At 38.6% G+C, this 20,151-nt stretch overlaps 1 protein-coding gene across 3 annotated transcripts in view; it reads right to left on the minus strand.

Annotated features, from left to right (window-relative positions):
- Positions 1-1,090: 1,090 nt before the first annotated feature.
- The window catches only part of sugct (succinyl-CoA:glutarate-CoA transferase), a 125,949-nt gene continuing 106,888 nt past the window's right edge, over positions 1,091-20,151 (minus strand). For all 3 annotated transcript variants that reach the window (XM_048971944.1, XM_048971943.1, XM_048971945.1), the window contains 2 exons: positions 14,362-14,425; positions 1,091-1,308 (listed from right to left, as the gene is read on the minus strand). In XM_048971944.1, the coding sequence (XP_048827901.1) occupies positions 1,145-1,308; positions 14,362-14,425 (228 nt within the window). In that variant the 3' untranslated portion in view covers positions 1,091-1,144. The remainder of the gene's footprint in view (positions 1,309-14,361; positions 14,426-20,151) is intronic.

Genomic DNA, 20,151 nt, shown 5'->3' on the forward strand with positions numbered 1-20,151 from the left:
TAATTAACTTGTTTTGGGTTCTTATTATTGGGAAAACATGAACAAAAGTGGATTATGAGTTTTGTGTGGTCACTTAAGAGAAGATGATGAACAGCCTTTGGTGGTGATTTGTGGTGCTGGCCTCAGAATGTGATTATCTCACACCAGCGGAGTTATTGTTGGCTGGAGTTTGGAACATCACAATCCTTTTAGCAATGCGAAGTAAAGCTGAAATGCAGAGTCATACAGCATTTGACGGGTAATTGATTTGGTGGCGTGCAGTGAAGCATAAGAAACAACTGCCCGTTAAGCTCATATTTAAGAATGGATTTTTCCCAAGTATAACTTTCAATATAACTTTGGTGTACAGTTGCATCACAGTCTGCAGGATCAATTTAAGAAGCTTTTCCCACATTTTCATGACCTCTGAGAAGTCCTCCATAGCGCTTTGGTTCATATAAACTTATCTTGATATCCTTCCGATGTAAATCATACCTAGCTGTAATGAGGATAAACTCAAGGTGAGTCTTGGAGTGATGGATACCTGCAACATGCCATTATAAGTTACATTTTATTTCATTAGGAGTAGAATATTCAATTGTAATTGAGAATAATAACAAAGATGATTTTTCTAATTAAGGTACACACAAGTTAAATACAGGTTAAATAGATTTATTCAGACCATTTTTGTTAACTGATTTATACATGCTAAATAACAGTAAACTGCATTTGTTTACTGCATTTAGTGTTAAAACTTAAAATTAAACTCAAAATGAAATCAAACCGAATCCCTTTTTAACCCTTTAGCAATCCCCAATACTGTATTTAGCATGTTACCATTTTTTTTTTGTGAAAGGCCAGTGTGAAAATTGAAGGAAGTGAGGTCATTTCAGAATGGAAATCCAGGTGCAGTATTCGCTTCAAACTAAACAGCCCACTGACTCAAATGACAGAAAAAGTTACAAAGTTTCATCTGCTGGTGACATTATCATATTTCTGTTATACCTTCAGTTGGGTTAAATGTTCATTCAAAAAATTAATTACAAAGACACATCCAGCATCAAAGGGCTTTGGGTCAAGAGGTAACGATCTCCATTCCGATGAATTCATATGGCTCTCTCGGATACGATGGTACCAGTTCCTGGGGTATTAAGTGGCCTACTCTTCACTGCACCTCGTTCTGAGACACCGTTCCCGCTTTCAGCAGCTGCTGTATAGTGTCATCTCTGTAACCCAGTAGGTCTCTCAGAACCCGCACCGTGTGCTGGCCAATGAGAGGAGGCGGTGTTGGCATGTTGCTTTTAAAGTCGCTATACTGGACAGCTGGACCTGTGTAAAGGAAAAACACAACAGCTACAACAATAATCATAATAATGATAAAGGTATATCTGGACATTGTTATAGTAAAAAAAAAAAAAAAAAAACACGGAAAACAAAAAATATTTTTATACAATACAGAAGAATGACAGAGCAGAAAAAATCCATGCAAAGTAAACTTTATTAAATATTAGTGGTGTTTGAGGGAATTTAAGTTATGCAGGAAGATTACTGCATCTCTTCGAACAATTGGCCTCATTCAACAGTTATCCCTAACCCCCTGTATTTTCTTCTTCTATCATATCTTGTACAAACTGTATTTCTTTGATATTATTTTGAGACCCAAGGTTGTCATACAGTAGTGCATGTCTCATCACGAGATCGATACAAAGAGGTCTCTTCATCGCATTATGGATGATTCTATAAAAATATGTACAGATTGTTTCCGTACGGCTCTACCAAACACGGGAAACGTGTGATGATTTACCATGTAAACCAAGGGACGGCTCCCAAATACATTTGTTCACAGCAGGAACAACTCAAGAGTTCTCATATGTTCAGAATATCTCGAGGAAAATCACAGAGAGTGGTTTGAAAAGGGGGAGGGGGGTTTAACTGGAACAGAACCTAAGAATGCTGAAACCATTTTCCACACTATATTCCTCTAACAAAGGAGATTTCTTCAAAGGCAGAGTCTATTTTTTTCTTTTTTAATCTGTCAATGCCACTTTACACTTCTACCGCTACATCTGCAAAGCAGCTTATCTGTGAGCTACAAGTGTTTGATCGTTGATTATTATTATTAACCTGGGACAAAAGACAGGCACTAACTATGTTGATCTTAATTCTTTTTTTTGTTTCTGTGCTGTTGCGCTGCAAACGATTAAAAGTTTAGAGACCAAATGTGATTCATTTCCTGGCATTAGGCCTCTCCAGGACTTGCAATTCATTATCCCTTTCAACTGTGTTTTTCTTCTGCCCTGCTAATTGTTGCACATTTTCAATACATTATTGAGGATGTGATGTAAATTTGGCAACTGCAGAAGAAGCACGGATAACACAGTGAGAGGAAAAAAAACCTTAGCTATATCTGGTCACATGCATAATTCATTAACTAATATTAGAACCATCTGAATTATTGCATCTTTAAAGTAGGCGATAGGTGAATAAGATGTGAATAAGATGGGATATTCTACACGATGCAGGGACCAAGCATAGTTTATCAGCTAAAGAGGGGAGTCCTTGTCTTATTATCTTGTTACTTATTACATACACACATTCACATTGATTATCGAATAAGACAGCCCTACAGGAAAACACATATTACAAATGCCATTTATGAAGACTGAAATACACTGAAATTGATCAGGCAAATTTCCAAAAATCTTGTCAGCAATTTCCAGCCACCGAAACAGTTAACTGGTTAATGATTCCCACAGTTATTCTGCCTTCATGCGTGTTGTACGTACTTTTTTACGAATTACTTATTTGGCATTGAAATAACCAATTTATATGAAACATAAATAAAGTCCAGACCTACAAATATAAGGATGTGATATGTTCACTGCTGGGCCCATGAGCACAGGCCCTTAAATCCGTAACTGTTTAACCATGCCTTCTCAACTGAACGTCACTTTGGAAGAAGGTATCTACTAAATAAAATGTAATATTAACCTCTGTGGTTCGTTCAGAGACAGGGTACACCTGACATTGTATTTCCAGCAGCGATATTAACCACCCGTCAAACCAAGCATACGTGTGGGGCCCCTTTGGCTTGGGGGGGCAACTGGCAACAAACAGTCACTACATGGGGGGGTGTGTGACCTTGAAACAACAAAATTTCCCCTGTCTATATTATATATTATTATATAATATATTACAAAGAGAACATAGAGTAAAACCTGAAAAAAAACATGCAAGGAAGAAAAAATGTGTGTGTGTGTGGGTAATGGGTGTCGCCGCCATTAAATCTGAGTGTCCTCACATTTCATAATTATTCGTTTGGACCCCCCACCCCCACATACACATTTAACATAAAATATTAGTTTTATGTCAGTGTGTCCCCCCCACATTCAAAATGCTTCTGACGCCCCTGGTGTGGGTTATGCATATATTACAATATTTGGACCAAATGTCTCCACTATATCATAAAACCCGTTTATTTTGACTTTGTGGGGACCATTTCTTTCAGTCCCCTGAAGGGGAAACTCAATTTTATAAAAATCTTTGACTGCAATCAAGAAATTAAAAATCATGTGTTTTGTTTGGTTACTTATGGTTAAGGAGGAGGTATGGCTGTCATAGTTTAGATTAGGGGTTTCCCCATAGAAATGAATTGATGGTCCCCACAAGACATGAATGCAGATGTGTGTGAGAAAATGTTAATTTTTTAGGTGACCACATCCTTGCAGGACAGTCATTCTTCTGACTGGCTGGCCTAAAAATCCTCGGTCTCCTGCACATCTGCTTCTCCTGCATTTAACTGCTGTTATCATATATGCCCTTCTTATCATAGCCACCCTCTGGCTTTATCCAACAAAGCCCTTTCTGTTCTATCCACCCTCCCTATATATTTTAATCATATCTTCCCCCGTCCTTAAATCAATGGCAGATTTGCAAGCCATTAAAGCAGTGATTTATACTGAGGAATTTCATCTTGACAAGCCAGTTGTGATCATGGGCTTCTCTTGCTGAGAAGTTATAAAGTCCCAGTATATTAGCAATCGTTGGACGTTCGTTACGATATGCAGCTACATGCCAGCAATTACAAAGACGTGCGCGACATAATCAGGGAGTCGCTAACTCACACAACATCGTCCTTTGCGGAGCAACGCTAGGCTTACATTTCATACAGAAAAAGCTTGCGTTCAAGGTACTGACAAAAGCATATCCCAAAGATTCATAATGGGTTTGAAAGAAGGATATGGGTTGCTCGTTTTGTGTCAGGTTTTAATTATTTATCATATTTTGATCTTATAAAAAAAAAATTGGAGAGAGGCCCAGTGAAGCGCATCCCAGAACACACTTTTATTTCAACCAGATGGATGATCCACTGTAGCAAACATTGCACGTGAAATAATTGGAATGATAGTCAAATAATGTTTAATTTAAATGTATCATAATAAGAATATAAACACGTAGGCATAGCTCACATGGTATAACTAAGCTAAAAAATACATCATAAAAATGAAAAACAGTCTCCATCTCTGGAAACAGCAAGAAGAAAATGTTGCTATTAGGAGCAGATAAGTTCATATGCACTCCTGGTGACCACATAGATGGCATCCCTCCAAAATATCATGTCTTCTATATGGATCTTCAGGCTTCGCAATGTCATGTTCATTGTGGTGATTGAGTTCAACCACTTGCCTTGCTGGTCATTTTTCCTTGTTTACCTTCTCTAAGCATTAAGGTTATTCCACAAGGCAACGGCTTTGCTCATAACATACCCATAATAAGACAGTTTTTAGTCAGGTCATTTGTGATTTGAGTAAAAAGTCTTCAAAGGTGTCAATACTCTTCCTGTCCTACTTCTTCTTTGTCCAGCTTTCACATACATAGAGTCTCAAATGTATCATATTCTGAAGATCTCCGGTCTTAGTTCATAGAAATATGTCAGACTGATCCTACATTCAGTTGTAGCTCTAGCCAAACAATGATCTGCGATGTATTTCTTTACTGCTGAATCCCTTATTGTTGATGATTATTTCAAGGAGACAAGAACTGTCAATGAATCTTGTCACTGTCACCATCTGTTTATGTACTAATAGCCTTTGTTTTCTTCATATTTCACTGTACTCCAATCTTTTCAGTTTTCTTCAACTTTCCTTGTGCCTTCAGATCATCTTCATTTTCTTCTGTGTGACATCATCGGCAAGGAACGCTGCTGATGTTTCTTTTAGCAATACTGAGTACAAAATTATCTTCTTCCAAGCCTCCAAACCAGCTTTTCTCATTATATATTTGTGTGTACACAGCAAATAAATATTATAATATCAAACAATCTTGCCTAGTTCCTTTACCAGTCTGGAACCAGTACGTTTCACATTCCATCCTGGCTGTGGCTTCTTGTCCAGTGTACAACCTCTTCTGAACAATGAGGTGATGCCTCCATCTCATATTCTGTGGTTATTTTGATCATCATTTGTGCTTCAGCAATAATGTCTTTTGTTCCTGAGCTGTTCCTGAATACAGCTTGTGCATCTTGCTTGTTGATGTCTTTGGCATGTAGATGTCTTCGTTCCAACTTGGCTTCATCGTGGTTCCATCAGTTGTACTTGCCTGTTGATGTCCTTCAGTGCGGCCATTCAGTGTTAATTGCACAGATCTTCCCAAAAACAGCCTTTTCTGTGTTTATTTCTTTCTTCAGTCACATTGTCTAAACAATAAGTTGGACCAAACAATAATAAATCTTCAGGAATTTTCCATATTAAGGATATTCCGGGTCCTTCATGAATAATGTATCGAAGTAACCAGAACTGATATATCGACATACAAGTTCTCACCAGGTTTTGATCAACTGATCTCATTGTTATTCTAGACCATTAAAAGATAAGAAAAATAGCAAGAAAAATCCACACCACTCATAGCTCACCATCATCATAAACTGTGGAAAAACCACCATCAAAAATCTTACGCTAATAAAATTGTGCTCAGTTGGTTCAGATCACATTTTTCCATCATACTATCTTACAAAGGCTGTTTCCATTTCCATATTTTAACAGCTATTTAATCCTTTAAAATATTTGTGCCTTCTAAATGTCAAATTAAACTGCAGGGGCACTACTACAAAGTGATAAATCTTACATTGAACTTTTAATTTTAAAATTTTATTAAAGATGTCTTGCATGAGAATGTTGGAAATTGATTAAATTAATGTTCAGTCAATTTGATTGTTGATCCCAGTTACTGATGCTTAAAATTTCAATTACTCTCAAAACAACAGCTCTATTTTAAAGCAAACAGTGACCGGAAACTTTCATTGATCACGGCCCCTCATCAAAGGTCATTATAATGAGAACAACTTTTAGCTTCCTTTCAGAAAGAGTCAATGCACTGGTCTACTTTCCCCACAGCTCCCTTCCAGAAGCAGGCCACCTTTTCCCGAAGATTTGACTGAGCTGAACATTCAGGGGCTTCACTGATCCATAAGGACACCTGACAAAGTCATAAATGTCAAACAAGAACAGAGGGAGAACTTGCTGTTCATGTGAGTCATAAGGATTGTCAAACATAGATCTTCAGGGGATGCCACATTTAAGTTTTGAGTAAGAGGGCCATTCCCCTACTGGTGATTTTCTACACAGTAAAAGTTAGGATCTTTTTTACTTGTGGGAGTAACACAAGAAGACAAAGAAGTATGGACTTGTCCATGAGACATGGATAAACAGTGAAAGTCTAATAATATAAAAAATGCAGGGTATGCAGCAACAGCACCAAGTATGCTCATGGTAAGGCAATTTATTGAATTTATTAAGAGTTTATTTAACTCATTTTATTTATTACGAGTTATCAGCATGAATGTGCGTATGTGGGCCAGAGCAATAACGAAAGAATAAAGGGCAAATTTTGTGCTTAGATGTGTGAGTCTAGGTGTTGACATTTTCACATAACCTTAAACCATAAAATAAATCTGTTTTTTTTCTGGTATCATGTTATTGGCATTACCCTACACTATGGCCCACTCAGCTGCCATGCCTAAATAGCTTACTCTGAATCGAAGCCTAAAAGCATTTATCTATTTCCTATGGATAAATAAATCAACCATCCCTTCTATGGGAATGATAAAAGGTAGGAATCAGAGGCAGTATAATATCTTATTCTACATATGCAGGTGACGAAAAGAGCAACATAGCTAAATAAACCATATCTTTGAAACAGACTCTTAGTATCGCATATTTCCAGGGAGCTGTAAAAAGACCACATCTGCAAACACTGCAGGATCCATGCTGCTCACATCTTGAGGTTTATCACAAACAAAACCGCACAGGCAATAGGCTCGTAACTCGGATTTTACCAATACTGGCATCAATAACAATCTTTTGCATAAAAGCCAATAAGCTATATTGTTCAAATAATTATACTTGGTACAGTTTCCATAAAATTAGACAATTAGATAGGGAAAGTGTGCCCATGTCTTTAGTAGGTAAAGGCTTGTCGGAGTTCCAGTTTTATTTTTGTATAAGTATATTCCTTTTTTTTCTTCTATGCTTTCAGTAAATTATTTCTCCCTTTCTTGGGGAGATAGCTGAGAATTTGTGGGGTTTTATTACCGAGGGACACGTCACAGGGGAGCTTTATTACATGAATTATGAAGTACTCGAGAGCCGCCAGCCTGCATGGGACTTCGATCTGCTCTCAGGCTCCTGCAGACCAGCCAGTGCCAAATGGACTCAAGCGTATCCCGCCTGCTCTGCTATGTGCCGGCTTACCCCGCTCTGGTTCTCGTTATCTCAGAGTCAGTGGCCATTCCTACATGAAAGATCTGGACTTAATTTGGTGCTCATTTTAAACAAACAATGGTACCGTTCAGACATCACCCGCTATTTTCAGGTCTACCTTTATGTACAGTAAACTTCACCTTTCCGAATCCCATGTCACCCCCCCCGCCCCCCACCTTAATTCTGAAGTTTCAAATCGCCCCAGCTTGGTAAATGACAGCCTATGCAGTTCCCCAATACTTCAAGAAGGTAATATTTCTAATAATCATAACCTATAATAACCTAAAATATGGAGTAAGAATGATCTGGAAATGATCAAAAGCGGCTGGGTGATGTCCGCTCTTAAGCAAGTACCTTCTCAACCTTCTTACTGTACCTTCTCACTGTACACAGGATTTGGCCCGATTCAGTAAAAGGCTCTTCACCGCAGATATACATTTGTTGAGTTGTATACATTCTGTATGGAATGGAAGGTAAATGTATACATTCTGTGTGTAAAATTGTTTCCCCTCCATAGCAGGAAACCTTATGTCTGGTCATGAATGCACCATTGAATGCAAGAATGTTGTGCTTCACGCCTTTCACCATGAGTAAAATGTAGAGAAAAAAGGTGGATGCTATTTGATGTGCACTACATCAACCAGATGTCGCCTGTCAGTGGTGCTGTAACCCAGCTGGAGATGCCTTCTGATCAATGCTGTCTTCCGATTAGCAGAGATGGTGTCGAAAGGGCTCTCAGAGAAGGCAATGAATGGGGATCTGTCACCATTCTCTATGAGAAGGATGCAGTCGCTCATAACGTAGGCCCACGGAGCTTGGCTCAGGCATGCTTAGGTGCACAAGATGTCTTCGTTTCTTGAGATTGAAAGCTGCATCTCGTGACTAAGGACAACCAGATCTGCTGGTGCAAGATGGCAAAACAGGGGCAACCAAACAACAGTCGATTGTCAGAAGACTACAGCAGTTGTCATTTGGAATAGTTGTCCAAACAAAGGCAGGAAATATCCAACACTTTTACATATGTGACTCCACTGTCTTATATAGTACCTTGTCAGAGGATAGTAGTTTCTGGTCAAACCCTTAGTCACAGAACAGAATAACAGTTACAAAGAACTCAGGTCTTGCTAACGTTATCTACCTCCAGTATCTGGATTTTCCAACTCTGTCAGACCATAATATATTACATACAGTACCTAAATGTGAAAATGGTGTCACACAGGTAGTTGCCATATTGTAACCTTCCACTGAAAACAATGTAATAGAATGATAAACACAACAAGATGTTATCTTATGATAATGATAATGTACGTCACTCCTGCACATGCGCAGGCAAGCAATCGGATCCAGGCCACACATTCATCAAAGGCTGCGTTCAAAGCAGGTTTTGTGGGTATACAATGCACTGGTACTATATATTGACAATAATTGTCGCTTTAACAATGATTTTGGTCTGCACTTGAATTTTGCTAACTTTTTGCACATCCACCAGAGTTAAATACCACCGGAGACCACAAACTAACCACAGGTTACAGAAGGGTGGTGCTCATAGACACCTGTGTTCCATAAGATTTCCTATTATTGTAGTTCTCGTCCTTGTATCTCCCTCGGTTTCAAATGGGGTCTTCCTCGTAGTGGATTTTTATCATTAGCGTGACGTGTTAGCTGTGTCCTTGGAGTCCTCCACTTTTAACAACAGCAAAGGACTGCAACGCTATCCACTGCTGGCAATCAAAAAGGGAAAAAGGGAGGGCTGGTAATATATATTGTACACTGTGAAGTGTGTCTTTTATTAATATATGAGAACGTCCTTGACGACATCAGTGTTATTTGTGGCCTCCGGTTGCATCATGTTAATTTACATACTGACGTACGTCGCATAATAATATCAGTCTCCATTAAGAGGCGGCTTTTTCTAGTTCACCTGCAAAGGTGAATATATTAGAGGGCTATTAAAAGCTGCTAAGCCGGAAGGAAGGTTGATATTCTAATTAAAAGGACAGGCAGCTATGACCCAAGCCAGAAACTCCATTACAAGGAGGCCAGCTGAATATATTCTGAGGGGCACGTATTTGGTTATAACTATTGGTGGACTTTCTGGGGGGGACCACGCAGGGAACACTACAGCCTGCTTAATGAGTCATTAAAAAAATGCAAATCCAGTCTGCTTTCTATGAATAGCCATATTCTGTAATAGTGAAAATGGGGGGGGGGGCACTGCATCATTAGACCAGGAAAACAAGTTTCTTTTAAAAGTAATTCATACAAAAACGGAATATTAACCCCTTAAGCATTACACCTTTGCTAGTGGTTTCTTCCTGTTTTGTTAGCAGCTTAAATTAAGCGTAATAAAGCATGATACTAGTGTAGTCATGGGCTATAGTTGCATTAGACAAGGCCTCGTGCAGCGCAGGAAACTGACAACTGACGGACAGATAAATAGGCAGACAGACAGACAGACAGATAGATAGATAGATAGATAGATAGATAGATAGATAGACAGGCCTTTAGTGATCCATAAATACACCTGACAAAATCAGCAGTGTCAGCCAAGATGAGGGGGAGAACTAGGCTGTTTATATTACTCATGAAACTTGTCTAATATAGATCCTCAGGGGATGCCATATTTATAGAAGTTCTGAGTAAGAGTCATTACTTATGGAGGAAGTTTCAGATTTACCGTAGGTGAATACATACATTTAGACAATATAAAGACATTTAGACATTAATAGACAGTGACAGCATCATTAAATTAAATAAGAAGGATGGTAGAAAATGTTTGTGTTGAGTTTCAGAACACCTTCACTGATTAGATGACGTGGGGAACGATCTGACAAAAATGCATATTCCTAGAGTCTGGTTGTTCAAAATGCTCATTTAATTAGGTGTTAATTCTGAACATGCTGCAATACCGAGGCACTTGCATTGACTCAATTTATTTTCGCTTTGTCCTTGATCCAAAAATAAGAATCAGCATGAAATATGACTTTCTGTAGTCATTTGTAAGTTAGTGTAAAAAAGCATCAGTTATCCTGACTCCAGATCATTTATATGATCTAGCAAACACATTTCACAGTTTATAAACTTTTGTTCCCTGTGTGCAATGCACTGCCATGCGTGCATCATTGGAGAGGAGGGGAAAAAGAGACCCACAGATGCACATTTTTCATATGTTTTAGCCAACCATAACACTGTTTTTTAAACATTTGCAGCAGAACTTGTATGCTGGAGATGACAGATTTGAATGATTATTACACAGGATGTTATGGAAGTAAGTGGGTTTTACTCTAAAATATTTTTATCATTGGCAGATGTATACCCACAAGACACATAATAACATAATATGAAAAATAATTTGAAAATATATTAAAATAAACAATTTATACACATTTTCCAAAAGCTAAAATTATAATTTAACCTAATGTACATGATGCCCCTAGTGTTCCAAAAAAGCAAATGCAGTTTAGATTGTTGATAATTCTGCGGACTTGGAGCTTTGAGTTATATGAGCTCTGGGTTCACATCACATACTCAAATTAAACAAGCTAATCAAGGCAAGTTTACTGTTTTCCTCTTCCTGATTGGGCTGAAGACCATGACGGAAGATGATGTATAAACATAGCGTAAATGTTACACCAAGAACAGAACATGAAAAGAGAGACTGCGAGTACATTTCCGTGTCATATCTACCATCTTTGGTCTTTTAACAGTGATTGCAAATTCTGAGCAGTAAATCATAAGTGCTTCCTTACTCTGCTTAAATGTGACATATAAACATTAAAAATGTGCTTTTATTCAAGCGAATACACTGTTTCTGCTAACCTTTGTTTGAAACAGCTCATGGAGGGTTTAGGATTTCAAACAGTGCGTGATTTGTGGAACTGATCTCACAGACAATTTTGTTCAAAGAATATATTAACTTCTTGCATAAAGACACAAACAAAACTTGATCCATCCATCCATCCATTCATCCATCCATCCATCTATTCATCTTGTGTAAATGCTTACACCTAAACTACGCCTCTCACACTGAGGACCCAGTGATTGCTAAGTTCAACAAATCTTATTTGTGTTTGCAAGGGTTTTCAAGATATTCTCATTTACTTCCATGGTATAATTCCTGCCCTTTTCTAATGCACTACAACTGTTTCTGATTTTATGATTTAGTACAATTATCTGCAGTGGTGCAGTGGTTTGCACTGTCACCTCACACCTCTGAGACCAGGGTTTGAGTCTCCGCCATGGCTACATGTGTGTGGAGTTTGCATGTTCTCCCCATGTGGTTCTTGGGTACTCTGGTTTCCCCCCACAATCCAAAACTATGCTGAGATTAATTTCAGTTACCAAATTGCCCGTAGGTGTGCCTGAGTGAATGAACGGCTGAGCGTCCCCTGCGATGGACTGCTGTGCCATTTGGGCTCTTTCCTGCCTTGCACCATCCCATACTCTATACTGCCACATTCCATCCTTCCATCTTCCAAAGGTTTATCCAGTAAAGAGCTGCAGGGCTATCCATCTTTTGGCCATGTGGACTATGTGCGGTTCCCCAAAGACTGGGTTGGGAAAGACTGCTCTAGGCAGTATGGGGCAAATGGCAGCGCATACCCTGAGTGGGATGCCAGCCCTTCACCAGCACACACACACATTCACACACTAGGGTCAATTCAAGAGTGTCTTTAAATTTAGACTATGGAAGGAAACTGAAGTGCGCAGAGGAAACCCATGTGAATTGGAGAGAACTTGCAAACTTTGCATAGGGTGGAGGCGGGATTTGAACCCCTTCACCTAGTGCTGTGAGGCAACACCATTCTGTCTGAACTAATACTCATTTTCATTAAATACCAGTGGAAACTTATTCATTTAATCAGACACCAAATCTACAAAGAAGAACCAGGAATATACTGTAAAATATTTTTTGTCAATTCTGGAAAATTCTTAAATATTTTGGTACAAGACAGAATGCACCACATGCTGCTACCATGGCTTAGTGGGTAAGAGATTAATTATCAGAACTGAGCTGTATGGCTCAAGACTTCCAGTACTGGATACTATTATAATGTTTGTCTCTCATTTATATAATCACAATAACCCTTCAATGCAAAGGACAGCAAACCACTAACAACAGCCAGTTAATTACTAGGAAACCACTGAAAACATTGTTATTCAACATGTCCTGTTAGTAAAGACATCATACAGAAAAATGATCAATCAGACCCGCTTCAAAATACATCACCAATAAGCCACCTATCGACTTTGACCACGAGGTCAACTTTCATGAATATTTCCCTGAGAATTCATTTTTTTCCCCTCCCAAAATATTGTACACCATTCCTAAAAACCATGTTATCTAAAAGTTAAAGATGCTTTCATGACATAGTACTTTGGATTACCATCTACATTTGCCATGCACATTTTTCCATAAACCTCAAAGGCGAAAGAGGAATCTGGAACGCACTCCTCAAGCGCATGGACAACGTATGCTTGGCTTTGTTTACTGAAGAGTGTTATCGTGGCCACTGGGAACTGGAACAACCGTTTATGCGGTTAGTGAAAACCACCTGAAATGAAACCTTTCGGGTTTTATGGGAATGCCTTCCACGATGGTAACTCTGCCATGGGAGGCAGGAAAAAGGCAGGCCCACTCTTGCCTAGCTGACCTTGTAAGCGCCTGCCTAATTAGAAGCACCCCTTTGAAGGGGGAATCACTGCACTGGGATGAATGGGGGGGGGGGGGACTTGAGGGTGCTGTCAATATTTTTGGACACCAGATGAGTTTTTCTTCATCTGTTTCTTTCATCTCTGTCCATTGTGTTAAACTAGAGTCAGACAGTGAGGTACCCAAGACTGAAGAAAATACCATGAACTGAGTAAAATACTATATAGATGTATACATTATTATGGAAAGGAGTTTCAGATGAAATTGAAGAACAAATTTCCAAAACTCACTTAGTCCATTTTTTGTCATGTTTGAGATAACAGCACTATTGACCTAAAGTCAGTCAAATGTCATTCAATCCTCAAGTAATCCATTGAAAAACTGAGACTGAAAAAATACTATTAGCCAAATACACTAAATAATACAGATGCATAAGTTACTACAAATAGTGTAGTGCACATAAGTATCAAATGAAATCACTTACACTTATAAGTATAACATAAATACAAACAAGAATGAAGAAAATATTAGATGAGAACATTAAAACATATAAATGTTTCTGTTACTTTAGATAGAAGTGTCAAATGAAATAATTAAGAAAAACACAGATAGGACTAAAGAAAATACCATTAGCAGAGAGAACTGTGTCAAATGAAATCAAGAATGTGCACAAAAAGAATATACTTCACAAAATAAGGCAAGGCTACTGACTTTTTCCTGACCTAGAGAAGATTTCATTAGTCTGTATTAGCTGGCTTTTGCAATATTCAGCTGTTCAGAGAGTAAGCAATGTAACAGACCTATGAAGTCGAATACCAACGGCCAGACAATGTGTTCAGACAGTGCAGCTTCAACATGTCATTAGTGCAGCACTTATGCACTCTGTTCATTTCTATATTGTACTGTCATAGTGTTTCACTGCAGTGTTCAGGGGGATTGGTCGGAAACATCTACATGGATAATCCCACTAACCTGGAACAGCAATCTTTCCAGCTGTGGGATGGTCCATTTTCAAGATGAGGTTGTTGTGGGAAACCTGAAAAGAAACACAGTAAGTTTCAACATGATGCATTTGGGACAAACATACACTGCACATCTGCACAGTGAAATGCCTTTTTAGCTGCTTACAGGGTTGTGCTTAAAAGGAACTGTGCAATACTATAGCAAACAAAATAATATAAAATGATAAGAATAAATCATAAAAAGATTACAAGAGAAATAACAATAAAATAAGACAATATGACAATAAAAGTAGATGATAAAGATACCTGTAGTTATAAATGCAAGCTGGTATTACAAAAGAATCACCTAATGTAAAAACACAGAGAGGGTTTTGGTAATGTGGACATCAACACTAAAAACCAAAGACACAAGGTCTGTGTACTGGAGGATCCATTTAGCTCCTAGTCCACAGTCAAAAATGAAACTGCAATATTAATGGACAAGTGGCACACCATCCATTAAGTACAGATGGCAAATTCTGCAGGAAGTCTACTCACAAGTAGTAATTTATGAGTGACAGAAGACACGGTGTACGCAGTGTACCTCTTATATAAATAACCTAAGGAATTCAGCCAAGACATGTCAAGGCTAGCTGTCTGTTAAAATGGTCATCAGAGCTGAGGCCAATGAATCATAGACTGGTTGGACCAAACAGACTTACACCTGAAAAATATACATTGCTGTACAGCTGCACCTTGAAGACAATTTTCTTTTTTTTGTCATATAGAACTTCTAAGGTACTTCACGTCCATGACAATAACAGTATTTACTTTGAGACTAGGCAAATAACTGATTTCTACTCAATATAAAATAATGATGACAGACTAATTAAAAAAAGAGGTTGGCCATCATAACCAGTTGACAGCGCTACCTTTGATCTAGCTGAACATATGTAGTATTAGAAATCCTTCCACATTCCTACAGCTGAGGTCTGACCCTGTGAATCTAAGGCTACGTTTACACTGCAGGACAAATGTGGCCCAAATCCAATTTTTTGCTCATTTGTGGCTCAGATCACATTTTTTTCATGACAATGTAAACAGCATAAATAACATGGAATCCGATTTTTTCAATTCCAATTTGGGCCACTTCAGTATGTGGTCAAAAATTGGATACAGGTCTGATTTTTTGCAATGCGGCCTCAGTCTGAACACTGAAATCAGAATTCATGCGACTTTTACGTCACTCCCAATCGACGTTTGTCACAATTCTGTGCAGGCGGAAGTCGCCATATGTCTCCGTCAGAGTGCCAAACATGGAGGAGAGCACAGAAGTTGGCCACTGGAGGGACAGTGAGGTGCTGTATTTAATAAGTATTTGGGGAGATAAATCTATACAGGCAAAACCGGATGGTTCATATCATAACCGGGCAGTTTTCGAAACAATAAAGTTGTTGTCTTTGTTTTTGCGCATGTGCGTCTTTGCTATTTTGTGCACAAGCGGACCAGGTGAACTGTTCACATTGAAATCTGATATTGCCCATATTAAAAAGAGTAATGTGAACAGGCAAACAAAAAATCCAATCTGAGTAGAAAATCAGAATCAAGCATTAAGGCCTGAAGTGTGAACGTAGCCTATGGTTCTTCTGGCCAAAGCAAACCCAGGGAAACTGCAGGATTATCTGGCTATATTACATATTCAGCTCATAAGACATGGATAAATTAGCTACTACTAACTATTAGCAATTAAATAAGTTAAATAACAGCAACATGGAAACATGCTGGCGGGTCATAGAGACCCTAGGTCGCTCTAAAACCTCAATGGTAGTCAAAAGCTTCACAAAATGAATCAGCCTTAATTACTAGCTGGAATGTAATGTAATTATTTCTTAACAGGAACATTTTCCGTAATGAAAAACGTAACCACATACTCTTGTTTGTATCATTAGCACCGGATAAAATCAGCAGGCACGTTAACATTGTTGATAATCCATGTTTGGCCGGATTTACACCTACAAGGAGGGATAAATATGCAATGTTTTTAATTACGAATATTTCTTTGCAAGGCCTTTAAAGTTTAGCACATTCAGGGAACAAAGGCTGACACACTGCTCACCGCAGTCCTGGTGAAGGAGTACATTTTAATATCCAACAGTAATGAAATTACATTTTATTTACTGTACCGTATGCACAAGAACTTGTTTCTTTTTGCATATTCCATCATGCTCTGCTTTGAGACATGTGTACGCAGTTGAGTGTGAAGCTTGAAGTCTGAGTGTAGGGTGAACAATTTTTCTAGCATCCAAGGACCATCGCAGGGCTTAAGGGCCTTGCTAAAGTTGTGAAGATTCTGCCAAGACCCAAACTTATGACCTTCCTATAACAGGCACAGGAGTTTAACCAATGGAGTCACACACCATCCCCAGAGCCTAGATACTTGAATCTGCTTCACAAAGTAGCAGACAAAGACTCATCCCTCTGCAGTGTCACACTGATATTGACGAGAGCCCAACTAATTACTGCATAAATGCTGCTTGCTTTGGGAACGGTAAGGCTGGCCTGACTGAGTTAACAGTCCAGTGATAGACGACCATTCAGGCTAATAAATCTGCTTCTCCATCTGGCTTCGTCCTCACAGAGCATTCAAAATGAATTATACTTGAACCCTGCCCCTGAATACTCGATCATTGGCTGAGAAGAACATTATAAGTAAATAAAAAGGCTTTCTATCACAGGGTAGCTTTCTAAATGGTCCCACAGCTGAGAAGCCGAATCTGAAATATAATTGCAGATTCTAAATTCATGTTATGACAACAAGCAAAAAATACGATGTTTGAAATTCAGTACTTAAATAAAAAAGAAAAGATTTGTCTGGTAGTGCATTGCACCTGACAGTGTGCAGGTGCAGTTGAGGGAAATTTCTGAAACTAAAGCAAATTACCTCCAAAATCTTATATCATGTATGAATCCGAAACAGGAGTTTCAGAAGTACTCAGTACAGTAGTACTCATTTGCCATTTAATTTTACTTCTGATGATACTAAAAATTGAGGACATCGAGTAGCATAAAACAGTGTCTTGCATATTTTTTTTATTATTCCTGCAATGGGACAGATAAGTTCAGTATGCTTGCTTCGTTTTGAATGCTTCAAGCTCTTTGATGGTACCAGATAACGTATGTCATGCACTGTCCATTGCAATTCTGCGAAACGCTGACAGTAACACAAGAAGGGTCAAACTGTGGGCATTACTCATCGGTGACTCTTACTTGTACTTGTACAGCGAAGGCTTTTAAGCTTCCATTGACAGCTTAAAGCTCATAACGGCAAGCAGAGCATCCAGGAGAGAAGCACATCTGCACATTGTCTTATGGGCCGGATCATATACCTCTGGGGGTGGGATAATCATGAAGTCCTTCTTAGAAATTTCTTGTAACTTTTTACTTATTTTAATTTGACAATGATTCCTCCTGCGTGCATGATGAAAATCCCAGGGCAAATTTGACCGGTGAAACTCCCATCCCCACAGAGCTCTGATGGCTAATATACTTTCAGGAGGACCATCTGGGTTCTCAACACTGATGAAGGTTTCTGGCCAAGCCAGAAATTCAGGAAAGAATAATAATAAAAAAAGAATTCTTAACTGCCTCATTGATGAGGCAAACGTTATTCTTGGTCAACACCAAAGACAGGCCAGCATAGACAGACTTCCTTGAACTTTCATTCCCTCGCACAACCCTACACTGGAGCAGTGGTTCGAGACTCACTCGATGGAGTAATAAGTTTGGCATTTTATTGACGCTGAATTTCAAGAAAATACAGAAAACATACAGCAGAAGACATAAAGCAGCATAATTTATCATCTATTGCATTTGATTATGCAGGTATCCCATGCTTTACGAATGTCTGCTTTACATCGCTTTGGTTCTACGAAAGACGTACATTACCACCTGTTTTCGCTAACCAAAAGAAACCAGAGGATTTTTGCTTTTGGCAAAAAAAATAAGAAAAAAGAAAAAGTAAAATAGCATTTAGCGTTTATCAGCCAGCACATTATAAATACAGTGCATATAGTAATATGCTACATTACAACATTTTGGTGAACGTTGGAGCTCATATACAACAGTAGTCCTATAAGGTTACAATGGAGCTGAAAAATTCCAGTCATCGAAACGTCATAGTGCAACACATTATTCAAGTGTTTGTGGTGATGCTGGTGTAAATAACCCCCCTGTGCTGCTAGTTGCATAAAAGTATACCACATACAATTATGTACATAATACCTGATAATGATAATAAACTATGTCACTGGATTATGCAGTTACTATATTGTGCTTTTCATTATTATCTTAGAATGTACTCTTTCTACTTGTATAAAAAAAAATTTGCAACCTATGTTTGTAGGAGTCGATACCACTGCAAGAACACTCTGTGATGTTGTCACAACAAAATTACCTGCTGGCATATATCTCAAACCATATCCCTGTTGTTAAGTGACACATGATTGTATTGATGCTGGTAAGTGAAACTACACTGCACAAACATTATTTCTAGTTTATATAGGCTGCATATTTATCATAACACTCCTGCTTTTACTATATGTTAGTGTTTTTGTAGGATTTGCAGTATTTGCTATTTGGTATGATTTAGTAGGTTATTTTTTTGGGTCTGGGAACAATCCAGTTTTGTTTCCCCACATACATTTATGGTAATTGCTTCTTCAGTTTACGCCATTTTTGCTTATGAAACATGAACGCCCTACTTTCGTATAGGGGGGATATCTGTGCCTGTCGCATGCAATAAAGGCGATTCCATTCCATTGCATTGTTTAATAAATACAGCTGAATTATAATAATACATATTTGCAATTTAATGGAACTGTAAAACTATTATAGATTGAAAATCTTTTGCTCATACAATCTTCAGAAAACATACTGATATGCAGGGCTTTCCTCTCCTAGCCCCCACCCTTGATTTGGAGGGTCTCACCCAGAGAGTATCTGCAGTAGATCTGCATTTGCATGTCAGCGTATCATTCAATGCTGAAAAGTTTCAAAGACTGAGCTCATCCTGCCTGACCTCCCCTTGACATCTCCATCTGTGCTGAGGGCATGTCTCCACCTCTAATAGTGGCGGTGCAAATGCAATTGACAAATAACTTTCCTACGACTAGCTGCAGTTAAATGGATTCTTCCTATTTATAAAGAATTCTTTCCCACAATACTCTACATGCAGCTTTGGGTCCAAGCCCTAATCCCCTATCATCTACTGCACTTGCGATCAGACCCTCACAATGGTGCCCGTCTTGTTTTAAGCACCAGTCTGTATGGTTTCAACTCCTTTCACCTCCCAGTACTTCTGGATGATTTTGCTTTCTCTCAGCCTCTAACATTAATATATAGTACCTAATGATTGCAGGTTCTAGCCACATGCTCTCATAGGTAATGTTAAAACATCACCGGGCAGCAGTCATTTTAGTCACACTTTCCCTAGGAGCAGAGTGGTAGCTCCAAGGCGAAGGATCTGTGCCAGCAATCAGAAGATTGCTGGTTTGAATCCTATGAATACTACCAGTGATCCTACTCCATTCAGCCCTTGAACAAGGCCCTTAACCTTTAATTGTTTTGTCCTGGGTATAATGTTAATATATATCCAGCCCTATAAGGAGGTCCTCCAACTTACAGGGAAATTTGGGGGTTGGTGTCAGGATTGGCACTCAAACCACTAGAAAAAAAAAACTCACACTGATCCATTTGGACTAATGTGATCTTAAGGTACATACAGTAGCTGCACTCAGGTTCTCATCCCTTAGGTGGTTTGTTG

Source organism: Brienomyrus brachyistius, chromosome 1 (genome assembly GCF_023856365.1).
Source record: "Brienomyrus brachyistius isolate T26 chromosome 1, BBRACH_0.4, whole genome shotgun sequence".
NCBI classification, from domain to species: Eukaryota; Metazoa; Chordata; class Actinopteri; order Osteoglossiformes; family Mormyridae; genus Brienomyrus; species Brienomyrus brachyistius.